Source organism: Peromyscus leucopus, chromosome 3 (assembly GCF_004664715.2).
Source record: "Peromyscus leucopus breed LL Stock chromosome 3, UCI_PerLeu_2.1, whole genome shotgun sequence".
Taxonomy (NCBI): Eukaryota; Metazoa; Chordata; class Mammalia; order Rodentia; family Cricetidae; genus Peromyscus; species Peromyscus leucopus.
In genome coordinates this window covers 131,489,062-131,500,859 of record NC_051065.1, presented here as the reverse complement: position 1 = coordinate 131,500,859, position 11,798 = coordinate 131,489,062, and the positions used below count along the sequence as shown (strand labels likewise).

General features: G+C 44.8%; 1 protein-coding gene across 1 annotated transcript; it reads left to right on the top strand.

Moving 5' to 3' along the window:
• Positions 1–1,508: 1,508 nt before the first annotated feature.
• Positions 1,509–8,816, top strand: Spx (spexin hormone). The gene is made up of 6 exons (XM_037204320.1): positions 1,509–1,514; positions 1,855–1,935; positions 2,048–2,105; positions 2,822–2,887; positions 4,656–4,739; positions 7,560–8,816. Exons 1-6 carry the CDS (start codon positions 1,509–1,511, stop codon positions 7,616–7,618), a joined length of 354 nt encoding a protein of 117 aa, XP_037060215.1. The 3' UTR covers positions 7,619–8,816.
• Positions 8,817–11,798: the final 2,982 nt, after the last annotated feature.

Here is an 11,798-nt window from a genome sequence, read left to right as displayed (position 1 = left end):
TTCTCCTCTTCCACCATGCAAGTCCTCAGGATAAAACTGAAGTTATTAACTTGACTTGGCATTAAGCACCTTTACCTGCTGAGCCACATCATCAGCCACTCACTATCACTGTACACTCTCTGACCTGTTTGACCTAAGGCCCCCTGAAAGCACTCTTTTCCTTCTTTCTTTTTTCCTGATTGCTCTCCTCCATCTCTTTTTCTGCATCTTTTCGCCTGTTCAGTTTCTGTACACTTGTTTCCATAGTTCTGTCATTTCTTCTTGTTGGTAGCTTCGTTCATGCCCAGTCTTCCCTCCACTTTTAAATTCTTAGAACTCTTACAGTTCCTATGGTGGATCACTCCTTTGTTTAGAAAGGGAAAAGCTAAGTTCATGGCCTCTTCGCTGGGCTCCCAAATCTGGCATTTCCTGTCACCTATTTTGCATTCCTGCTTGCATGTCAAATACGCATTCTTGTTTCTGTGTGCTCATAATTTGTTTCCTTAGGAAGCCTCTGTTGCTCCTGTAAACTTTCATTTATCCATGCTTGAGCCAAAAATCTAAGCAGCATCCTTGACTAACTTATTTTCTCATAAGCTCATGTCTGGTTTACCCACAAATCCTGTGTTTTACACCTCCAAAATCATTTCTAGCTTTCCATCCTTTGCCACTCTAGCCTGCCATCACAGCCTTTTGATTGTGACCACATTGAAAATATGTCTTAGCCAGTGCCAGGCACCTGTCCCTGCACCCCCACAGCGTTACTGCCTTTTCTGCCTCAAATAAACCAAGCTATTTGCTGTCTCTCTGTTTTCCTTTTCATTTGTGTGCAGTGAGTAACTGGAATATCAATTCCACATCCCCTGGGATCTCATCTTGCTGATCCCCTTTGACTTTCACTCTCTCTAAAGTAGCCCAGTACTCCCCCTGCAATGTCATCCTGGATGCCTTTACTTACTCACCTCAGCAGTGTTGTGCCAATAGCTTAGAGGTAGTCCCCTGTAACTACAAGACCAAGGGGGATGCTTGAGTTAAAGGAGGGTTTGTCTGGTAGGAGGTGAACATCCATCAGACATTTATTAAAACATTGACTAGACAGATCTTGAGTGATGTCAAGTTCCTCTGAGGTCCCCTAACCTTTTCATGCTCACCAGGGTGATTCATCTTCAGCCACAGCTCCTTGCATTTTCCGTTTGTTTTCATTAATAATGATGATGATAGACTGCGTTGGGCGGCTAACAGGAAAGACAAAGGTGATGAGGCTGGTACACTCAGAATGTCTCCTGGCTGGTGTGGCCAATACCTAAACAAACGATATCCGCTCATCAATCATTGTTCTATTTCGGCCAACTAGATCTCCCCAGAGGAGTCATCAGATCAGCTCCGTTCTGAAGATTGACAAGCTGCCTCATGGTCTCTGCTCCCCTTGCAGACTCACGCTAAGAGTTTTAAAGCCCCAGGTTGTAACGGGATTAGCAGACTCGCAGGTAGAGTGACAGCGATTGTGGGGCTCTGGAAAGGGCCAGAACATGAAGGTAAGGAGCAGACCTGTGTGCGGCTGACACCTGTTCTGCGAAGCGTTCATCTTCCTACCTAGGTTATAGTTAACGAGCGTTTTAGTGACAGGACATTTGAAGAATATGCCTTTAAATAGTGAAATCATTTGTCTTTGCTGAGTAAAATAACTTATTCCCCAATTCTTTATTTGGGTGACGTTGTGAAAATCGTGTATTTCTAGTTTTTAAAATTACTCTTTGTGGATTATCTAGACCGTAGGATCATATACTGAAGTGAAGAGCTTATTGTCCTGTCTGAGTAGAAGGCAGAAAGTCCGGCGAAATTCAGATGGACCTGTTTGGTTGATGTTTCTTGTAGGGCCCCAGCAGCCTGGCGGTGACAGCCTTGGCTCTGCTCCTGGCGCTGTCGGTCCTGGGAAACTCCAGCGGCGCTCCGCAGGTAATCGCATGCACAGAATCCAGCCCTGGCGGGAACTGTGCGGCCTCAGGCTTTTTCTTCCTTCCGCCCGCTGCCCTGCGCTAACTGCTCTTCTCTCCCCTCTGGGCGGCAGAGACTCTTTGAGAGGAGGAACTGGACTCCCCAAGCTATGCTCTACCTGAAGGGCGCACGTGAGTCCCAAACTCCTCATTCTCTTCACCGAGGTGATGGGAGACACCCGGGGATCCCTGGAAGCCACAGAGCAGGAGCTTGGGGAGTCTGTGTAGCAGTTGGCTCCAGGAAAAAAGTAGGGTCGCAGACAAGAGCAGGGAAAGGTTCCTTGATGGGCAGAAACCCTCCACCAGAGAGGAACCCGGTGTCGGGGCTCACAGCTGTAACCCCAGCACTGGAAGCTGAGGCAGGGGAACTGCGAGCAGGAGGCTAGCTCGGGCTACATAGTAAGTTTCAGGTCAGTGTAAGATCCTGTTAAGGAAGTTGGAAGGAGTGACGAGGGAGGGAAGAAAGAGAAAAGAAGCGTTCAAGAAAGGGGGAAGAAGGCAAAAGGGAGGAAAGGAGAAAGGGAAACAAGGAAGGAGGAGGAAGGGGCGTGCATCGGTTGGTTAAATGAGAGGACAACTGGGTTTGGTTGTTGGTTTTTTGTTTCGTTGCGCAAACAGGGTGTCTGGGGCTGGAGGAGCAACTAATGAGCTTGAAAAAAAAGTTAGGAATTGTGAGGGGAGGAAGGGAAGGGAAAGGGATGCTCGAACCCGGCTGGGGCTGCTCTCCGAAGCAGGGTCACCTCCCAGGCCACAACCTGCGGTCTCCCCTGGCCTGGGGCGGGAGGTGGAGGGTTCGGGGAGTGGGGTTTGGCGTGGCGGTCCGAGCTCAGCCCGTGTCTCCCCAGCAGAGGGCCGCCATTTCATCTCCGACCAGAGCCGCAGGAAGGAGCTCGCAGACCAGCGGCTGCCTCCAGGTGGGTCAGCGCTGAGCCTTGGGAGGGCTCCACCTGCACTGTCACCTCCCTACCCCTACCCCTACACCTACCCCTACCCCCACTCCCAGCAGGCAGCTGGTGAGCCGGGCCCCCCATCAGGCAGGGTCTGAGGTGCAGACAGAGGGCGGAGAGATGGAGATTGTGCTGGTTCAAGAAGTCCACCCATGTGTTTATGGATAGAGCCTCGCTCTTTTTCCTCCTAAACACTCATTAAACAAAACACAGTAAGTAAAAGTCATTAAAAATAGAGCCGGGTATGAATGACAGAGGGAAGGTCAGTTTTCTCCAGGGACAAGCTCCGGTTAAGCTAGCCACCCCAAGTGGTCAGCCCTAAATAATTGTACACATGAGTAACACTAGATAACTCAGCAGGGGGTGGGGGTGGGGGTGTGCACGCGCATGTGCATGTGCGCGCACAATAATAAAGAAAAAGTCATGAATTTGAAAGGGGGTATAGGAAGAGTTGGGGGACAGAGAGAGTGGAAATGATGTAGTACTCATGATGTATGAAGTTCTCAAAAAAACAAAAAGAAAAGAAAAAGAAAAATAGGGTCAGGAACCTTTTTTTTCCTTGATGAACTTCATGTTACTGCAGTTTAAAAAGAAGAGATATTGATTTTAGTAAAACTTTGTTTACAAATGCTAAGAATAAACGCTACGCCTGTTATGAGAAATCTTCAACACTGCTGAACATACAACAGATGCTTCACAGGTTGTCGACTCTGTTCCTCAAGTTTGCAGTGTGCTTGATCAAATTTTGTAAGAGTAAAATATGCTTCTTCTCTTTCTGTTACTTCCAATTAAACTCAACATCTGCACTGAATTGGGCCTGTGTCACCTGTCAACTTAAATTTGAAGTAGAGTGTAGCAGCATGCACCTGTGGTGCAATAAACATGTGACTTAAGGAGTTCGAAATAGCTCCTAATAGTTAGCAAATGTATCTTCATTCAGTTAATGACCTTATGTGTGGTCAAGAATGTATTTTTTTTTATCTCAGTGTTTATCTCAAACTGATTTGGGAGGAGGAAAGTAGGACAGTCAGGCTCTAATGGACTCCTGCCTGAATCTTTTGACCCCGACAGCTGTTTTTAAGCTATGAGAGGGAAAATTTACCCCTTCTCACCCCAAAGAGGGAAAGCTGAAGATGCTGTCCTACTCCGTCTTCCTTCTGTGGTGTACTCCCCAGCGTGCATTCTTCCTCCATCCCCGAATATAAACACAGCAAAAACAATTGGAAGTCATTTCCAAGAGAAATATGATGTCTCAATTTATGAAGATCACCATGAGGCCAAAGAAATTGATCAGCAGGTAAAGGCATCACCACCAAACCTTTCTGCCTAAATCCAATCCCTCCAACCCATATATGGAAGGAGAGAGACAGTTCCCCAGGATTGTCTCCACCCCAGGATTGTCTCCACACAAGTGTGGGTGTATGCGCACGCGCGAGAGAGACACACACACACACACACACACACACACACACACACACACACGACAGAGGAATGAACTAAATAAAATGCAATACAAATGTTAAATTCATTTTTGAAAATCAGTATGTACTGTACTCTGCTCACGGATCAAGAGTCGGTTTCACAGAGGCCTTTCTGGTAAGTTTCATTTACATGAATGTTTAGTTGACATAAATATGTGAGTGCTAATCTATTTGCAGTGTTTAATTGACATGAACATTTAAGTGATGGTTTGATTATATGAATATCAAGACTGTGTACACGTCTCTTTCTCCAGAAAGACGAACCCCACATCTTCAGCTCCTGACTCTACCACAGGCTGCAACCCTGTTGCTGGCTTCCTTGCAGAAACCACGAGAAGGTACAAGGGCAGTGACTGCTTTTTGTGCTGGACTGAGGAGCTTTGCTAACTGCTGAGGCCTTCCTTCCCCAGACCCACAGAAATGCTTATTCAATAAAGCCAATGTCCTTCCCAGTAAAACTAGTCCCAAGAATACAAAATATACTACCTTGATGAGAATGGGAAAGAGTATATGATTTTCATGACCCATCTCCTATTATTACTAACATTTATTTGTTTGTTTTTAAATACAGTGTCTTATGTAGCCCAGGCTGGCCTCAAATTTCGTATGCAGCAAAGGCTGGCCTTGAACTCCCTGTCCTCCTGCCTCCACCCAATAGTTAAAACTGAAGGTGCTACAATCAGCTTCGTTGTTTTATCATTGAAGATACTAAAGCAAAAAACAATGTGAAATAATCAAAATCCAATTGCTCACTATTCAAAATTAAACCAAATGAAAGTACTGATTGCCAATCCTTTTCACTTTCGCCCACAGCAGTAGATATCGTTCACCCGACAGACAGGGTCAGCTTTGACTGCAGGCCTATGGCATTTTCACCTTCCTATCTAGCTTCCTCTAACTAGGCACTCTGTCTGTGTGGCCTAGAAAGTCCCAGCAGAACTGAGGTATCTTGGCAATGGGTCAGCTAGGTCTTTGGATGTTCACAGACCTGGGTGTACATCCAAGTTCTGTCAACTTAAACTAGCTGTATGACCCTGACACAGGGGTGGCCCCACAACTCTGGGGACCCACTGTAATGAGGTATATAGTGAGTGTGTGTATATGTAGTATGTGTGTGTGTGTGTATGTGTGTGTGTGTGTGTGTGTGTGTGTGTACACAGATGTGTGTACATGCATGTGGAGACAAGATGTTGTCATTGGATGTCTTCATCAGTCACTCTCCACTTTAGTCTCTAAAACAGGTCTTTGACTGAACCTGGAACTCACTAATTCATCTATCTGGCTGGTCAGTGGGCTTTCAAAGATCTGCCTGTCTTGGCACCACATCACTGGGGTTACTGCCATGTGTCATCATTTCTGGCTTTTATGTGAGTGCTCAGAATCTGAACTCAGGTCATCTTGAACACTTTATTGAATGATCCCATCTCTCCAGTCCCAATCCTATTATTAAGAGAAGACATCATCAGCTGAACATGGGAAAAGTAAGAAAAAGCTGGGTAGGAGACAGAGGATGTTGCGTCAGGAGGACTGGTTTTAATTTCAAGTTGTGAAACCATAACCAAGTCTTGAGTTCCTTAGGAAAAGAACTGTGGCTGACTGACAGTAGATATGAGTGTTGGGAAGATGGACAGAGCCAGACACCAGGCTACAATAGAGAAAGGAGAGTTCATTTTAAGGGGGAGAAGGGAAACGGGGATTCTAGGTCCCCGTTTCAAGTATTTGGGAGAAGCAGGTAAATGTGTTGATTATTGAAATGAGCTTTTTTTTCACATATTTACTTAGGTGTGGGGTACATTCAGACCACATTGTGTGTGTGGAGGTCAGAGGATGACTTTGGAGTCACCATGTTGGTCCCAGGAACTGAAATCAGATTGTCAGGCTTAGCAGCAAGTGCCTGTATATGCTACGCCACCTCACCAGCCCTAATGATTGACATGTTCTGAGTAGCTTGTCTCTGGAGATGAACTAAAGAAGCAAAGTTTTATTAATTTAAATAAATGGAGGAGTTTTGGATTCCCATATGATGTGTCAATCACTAGTCTGTAATGTTTTTATTGCAGAGTCCCTATGTATCACCTGGAAGGCTCTTACATCTTAAGTTCCAATGGCGTTTGTACTGAGACGTTTTTCTGTCCCACCCCCACCCCTTAGGCATGTGTGTGTCTATGTATCCGTATGTCCACACTTTCTTCCCTCTAGAAGAAGCACATTATTGATTATCTATCTTTCAAAGGCTGTGAGTAATTGAGGTAGGCCAGGATTCAAATTATATTGTGACTAACTAAGAGATTGTTGTTTTATCTAGAAGGCAATCTTGGAGAAAGTAAAATCTAGGGCATGAATGCTGCCTCAGCCACTCCTCTCTACCCCACATCATGTTTCATCCCTACTTTATGCTTAGGGTACCATGATTCTGCTACTGTCTACCATCTACCTCTAATCTTATGAGACACTCTCGGCCTGACATCTTTGTATTCCCATCCAACTAACAGGTGCCTTTGCCTTTGGTCTCATTGCTTACCCAGAAGCAATCAACTGATGAAGGGATATTTTCAAGTGTGTCCCCATGTCATCTGTCTCATGCAAGAGATATATCACCAGGAAACACAGGCCATAACATTTTGATGCAAGTGAATGGCTATGAAGGCAGGTGTTTAGACTGGAGGCATGATAATCAGTGCAAGACATACAGATCCTTTACATGTCTGCCATGCTTGCCATATTACACTTTCATTTATTGTAGAGATTTGGATGTTGGGGCCTGGGATGTAGCTCAGTTCATGGAGTGCTCAGTTGGTAGAGTCAACATGTACAAGGCTCTGGGGTTCAACTCCCTGTACTGCATAAGAAGCATGGTGATATATGTTTGTGACCCCAGCACTTGGGAAGTGGAGGCAGGAAGATCAGAAGTTCAAGTATATCCTCAGATACATAGATAGTGGATATAAAATGTGAATTGTCAGTTGTGTTCTAGTGAGGGGGGAAATCTTAAAGCCAAGCAAATCAAAATCCAATATCTAAAAGAATTGTTAGTAGCATGAACCATGAATTGATTTAACTTTAGGAGTCAAATACCCATTTCTTGAGGTTCTGTTTCTCTCTCTAAAGCCAAAAATGTGAGCATTCACTTTAAGTTTTTTTTTTCTTCTCTCTTACAGGTGAAGGAGAGAATTTTGATCAAAACAAATTCCTGGAAGACAGACTGCTAAACTGGTGAAAATGTACCAGGGCACATTCATGGTAAAAACTGTAGCCACATGATTAGGACCTGTGCACACTTCCTTCCGTGCCTGTAACCTTAGATACCTGCACCCCTAGGTTTAGTCTCCCAAAAGCAAGACACGTGGAGTTCTAGGCTGGATCACCGTCAACTTCTTCTACTCGTCAACTTCTTCTACTGCTTTGGGTTTACATCACCCATGTCTTCCGTAGGCTTAGATTGTATATGGCTGTTAGAGTGCCTTGACTGGGAACTCAGAAATGTTTTCTTTTCCCTGTAGTCAGGCCCTGTCCGGATCCAGGCAGTTTGTTCCTCATCCCATCACCTTTTGCACTTGGGTGTCACTCAGCAACAATCCCCCCACCCCCCCCCGTCCTCCCGTCTCATCCCCAGTAAGGTTTGGTAGGACAGGAAGGCGGACAGTGTATCTTTTTGTGACTCACCTAAAGGAGGTCAATTAAGGGGGAAGATGGTGAGATAATGCCTGGTACAAAGCTCCCATGAAAACACGTATCATCTATTGCTGCTGAAACGGGGGACCCTCCGTGATGCTGAAACCCTTGGAAGGTCTGTGAAGACCCAAGGCTGGGAGCCTCTTGGTGTTCCTAGGGGATCTAACTGAATCCCACTTAGACATTTGGACCTTAAAGTCACTGGCATTTAAACAGATGATGATGGAGTTTGCCAGAGCCACACAAAGGTACAAACCAGTTTGAGGTGCCCTGTTTTCTATGGCTAAAAGAGACTTCATCTTGACTTTACATTAAGGTACACCCCATGACATAAGTGTATTCCATATGCATGGATTTATCCATTTCCAAATCCAAATACATGTTCAGGCACACACACACACACACACACACACACACACACACGGTGGGAGGACTTGGGGGTGAGATCCCTACAACAAGCAAATTTACTTGGAATTACAGCATGATCACCATGATATTTTTACCTAATCAATTCAGAGTCATTAACTATAAGTGCCCAAGTGACAAATATTGATTCTTATCCTCCCCAACTTACAGCCATTACTTAGTAGCTACAGAATATCTTTATGTGAGTATCTCTGTAATCTGAAATTTTAACTAAACTGTGTTAAGTAATCAAAACCATGTGTATATGCTGTGGGATGTTCTGTATGTCCTGTGGGAGCCCTTCTTGGGTTCTTTGTGGCGTTACCCAGCAGGTCCGCATAGAGGATGATTAGGACCATGGGCCTGAGTGCAGGTGTCTGAGATGGTCTGTACTTGGCTGTGCTGGGGGATGGTCTGTATGTCAAGTTGCTCTGATTGGTCAATAAATAAAACCTGATTGGTCGTGGCTAGGCAGGATGTATAGGCGAGACTAACAGAGAGGAGATATAAAAGAACAGGAAGGCAAGAGACACTGCAGCCGCCGCCATGACCAGAGACACTGCAGCCGCTGCCATGACCAGCAGCATGTGAAGATGCCGGTATGCCACCAGCCACGTGGCAAGGTATAGATTTATGGAAATGGACTAATTTAAGCTATAAGCACAGTTAGCAAGAAGCCTGCCACGGCCATACAGTTTGTAAGCTATATAAGTCTCTGTGTTTACTTGGTTGGGTCTGAGCGGCTGTGGGACTGGCGGGTGACAAAGATTTGTCCTGACTGTGGGCAAGGCAGAAAAACTAAAGCTACATGTATATGTTTTGTCTGCTCAGTTCATAATTAAATAATAAAACTATATTCAAGCTAATGTACCATTGGCTTCTGCCAAAAACATCTAAGTACTAGAAACTGTGTGGCATTTTCATAGACATCTGTCACTAATCATGGCTTGACTTAAAAGTAGATTTACCAGAGAGTCCCATATCCAACTTACAGAGTTACTGAAGGGATATACCTGGGATGGACTGCCATTTAAATAGTTTCTTTGTTCCAAGGGTGCTTTTAACATCTAGTTCATGAAGTGGGTCTTCTCACAGCCGGCCAGTACAATCTTGAGTGTTTTGTGCTGTAATGTAGTTTTTAAAAGCTGTCTAATTGACCAGCCATTGAAGTGACCTCCATCACATTCCTCAAATGCTCTGTGTATAGAGGTGCTGGTTAATCACATGGCTCCCTCTCTCCAGTTGATAAAACATTCCAACCCTCTTAGGATGTGGCTTTGCTGGGTTTTCATCACTGTAGAAGATTACCTGAGGCTTGGTAATTTGTAAAGAAAAAAGATCTATTTTGCTTCTGGGTTTAGAAGGCTGGAAGGTCTGGCATCCCTCTGGTGGTTTGAAGAACCTAGTGTTGTTCACAGCCTGGGAGAAAAGTGGAAGGTAAGAGAGCACATGACAAAGAGGCAGAACAGGAGGAGAGGGCACATTTCGTAAGAACACATTCCAGTGTAATGGCCCGGTTCCTAAGCCTGCAAAGAACTGCATTAATCACTTTTCATGACCTAATCACTTATTAAAATTTTGTTTATAGTGGGAATTTGATGCAGGTTTTGTGCATGCTCAGTGTATGTTACTGAGCTTCACATCTAAGGGTTTTAACCTCATTTTAAAAAGCTCACCCTCCAACACTATTGCAATCGCAAGCAAATTCCAACATGGACAGATGGAAAGACTACTTCTCAGCCAGGATAGGGTGTGTCTCAGTTCTCTTTATTTCTACTGTTGCACAAACTGAAATGAATAAGATCACAGATCAAAATTGTTTATGCTATGAGACTCGTGTTTTAAATTGGGAATTGCTGACATCAACACATGTACATGTACTGGACCATCTCCTCTGCAAGATTTCCAGCCACTTTCTGCACAATGCAGAATGTTCTTCTCATTTCATCCCACCTTGCCTTCAGCCTTGACTCTTGGTTGTTCTCTGCATTTCTGGTAGATCTCTCCCCAAACCCCAACACCATCACAATCCTAAAAAAGGAAAGATAACGGCAAAAGGGTTCTGCCTTGTTCAGATCAGTGTCCATTCCACACCCCCTCTGCACTTGGTGGAAAGCTTAGAAATGGGTGTATTAATAAGCAGCTTTGAGTTTCATTGTTTATCTCGGCCTCAGGTAAAAGGAGAGTTGGCAATGCAACTCCATTCAGTTCAGTGTAGCAGGAATCTTAAAAGTTCTTATTAATAAAATCAAGCCTGAGCCACGTATTGGGGTGAACTGGAAGATCAGAGAACCAGAACAAGCCACAGCTAGTTCACCTTGCCGGCTCCTCAGCTGGTCTTGTTTCCTCAGGCTGGAAACCTCTGAGTCCTCATATCCGAATGGCTCTCAGCTGAACTGCTGCTCAAAAGCCTGAAGCTTAACCAGCTAAAAGCTTAACCAGCCAAATGCTGCTAGTTTCTGGTCTCCATGCCTTATATATATCTTTCTGCTTTCTACCATCACTCCCTGGGATTAAAGACTCGATTTCTGGGATTAAAGGCGTGAGTCACCATGCTTGGCTGTATCCTTGAACACATGAATTTCTGCCTCTGGAATGCTAGGATTAAAGGTGTGTGCTACCACTGCCTATCCTCTATGTTTAATATTGTGGCTTTTCTGTTCTCTGACTCCCAGATAAGTTTATTAGGGTACACAATATTTTGGGGAATACAATATCACCACAGTTCAGTCTTTCCAGTGCCTGATTCTTCTAGGAAGAGCTCATTTCTCATTCCATTTCATTCTTAAAATCACTGTGTGAAGATACAGCCATGTCACTATGTTACTTCATAGACAGTTGAGCTCCCCCTATGAGGCCTCTTTGGACTCCCTCAAGTAGAATCCTCCTGTTGCCTTGAAAAACTATCAGCACAGCATTTGTAAGACCTATAATTCATAGCTGTGAGTGGAAAACCAGTTCTGTTCACCTTGGCTTTGCCATGGAAGGAGGGTGGTGGTTTCAGTTAGCTGGGACTGCTAAAAACGAAATGTCCCACACTGGCAGTTTAACAAAAACAGATTTGCCTCTTAGAATTCTGGAAGTGTCAGGTCAACATGCTGGCAGAATGGATGTCTGGTGAGGGCTGCTTTCCTATAGGTGGCTCCTTGCTGTGGCTACACCTCCATGTGAAAGGCAAGGCAACTCCCAGGGGCCTCTTGTCCTCCTCCTCTTCCTCTCCCTCCTTCCCACTTCTTCCTCCCTTCCTCTCTCTCCTGCTCTCCCTAACTCCCTTCCTTCTTTCTTCTTTGTCTTCTTTCTCTCCTTATTTTGGTACTGGG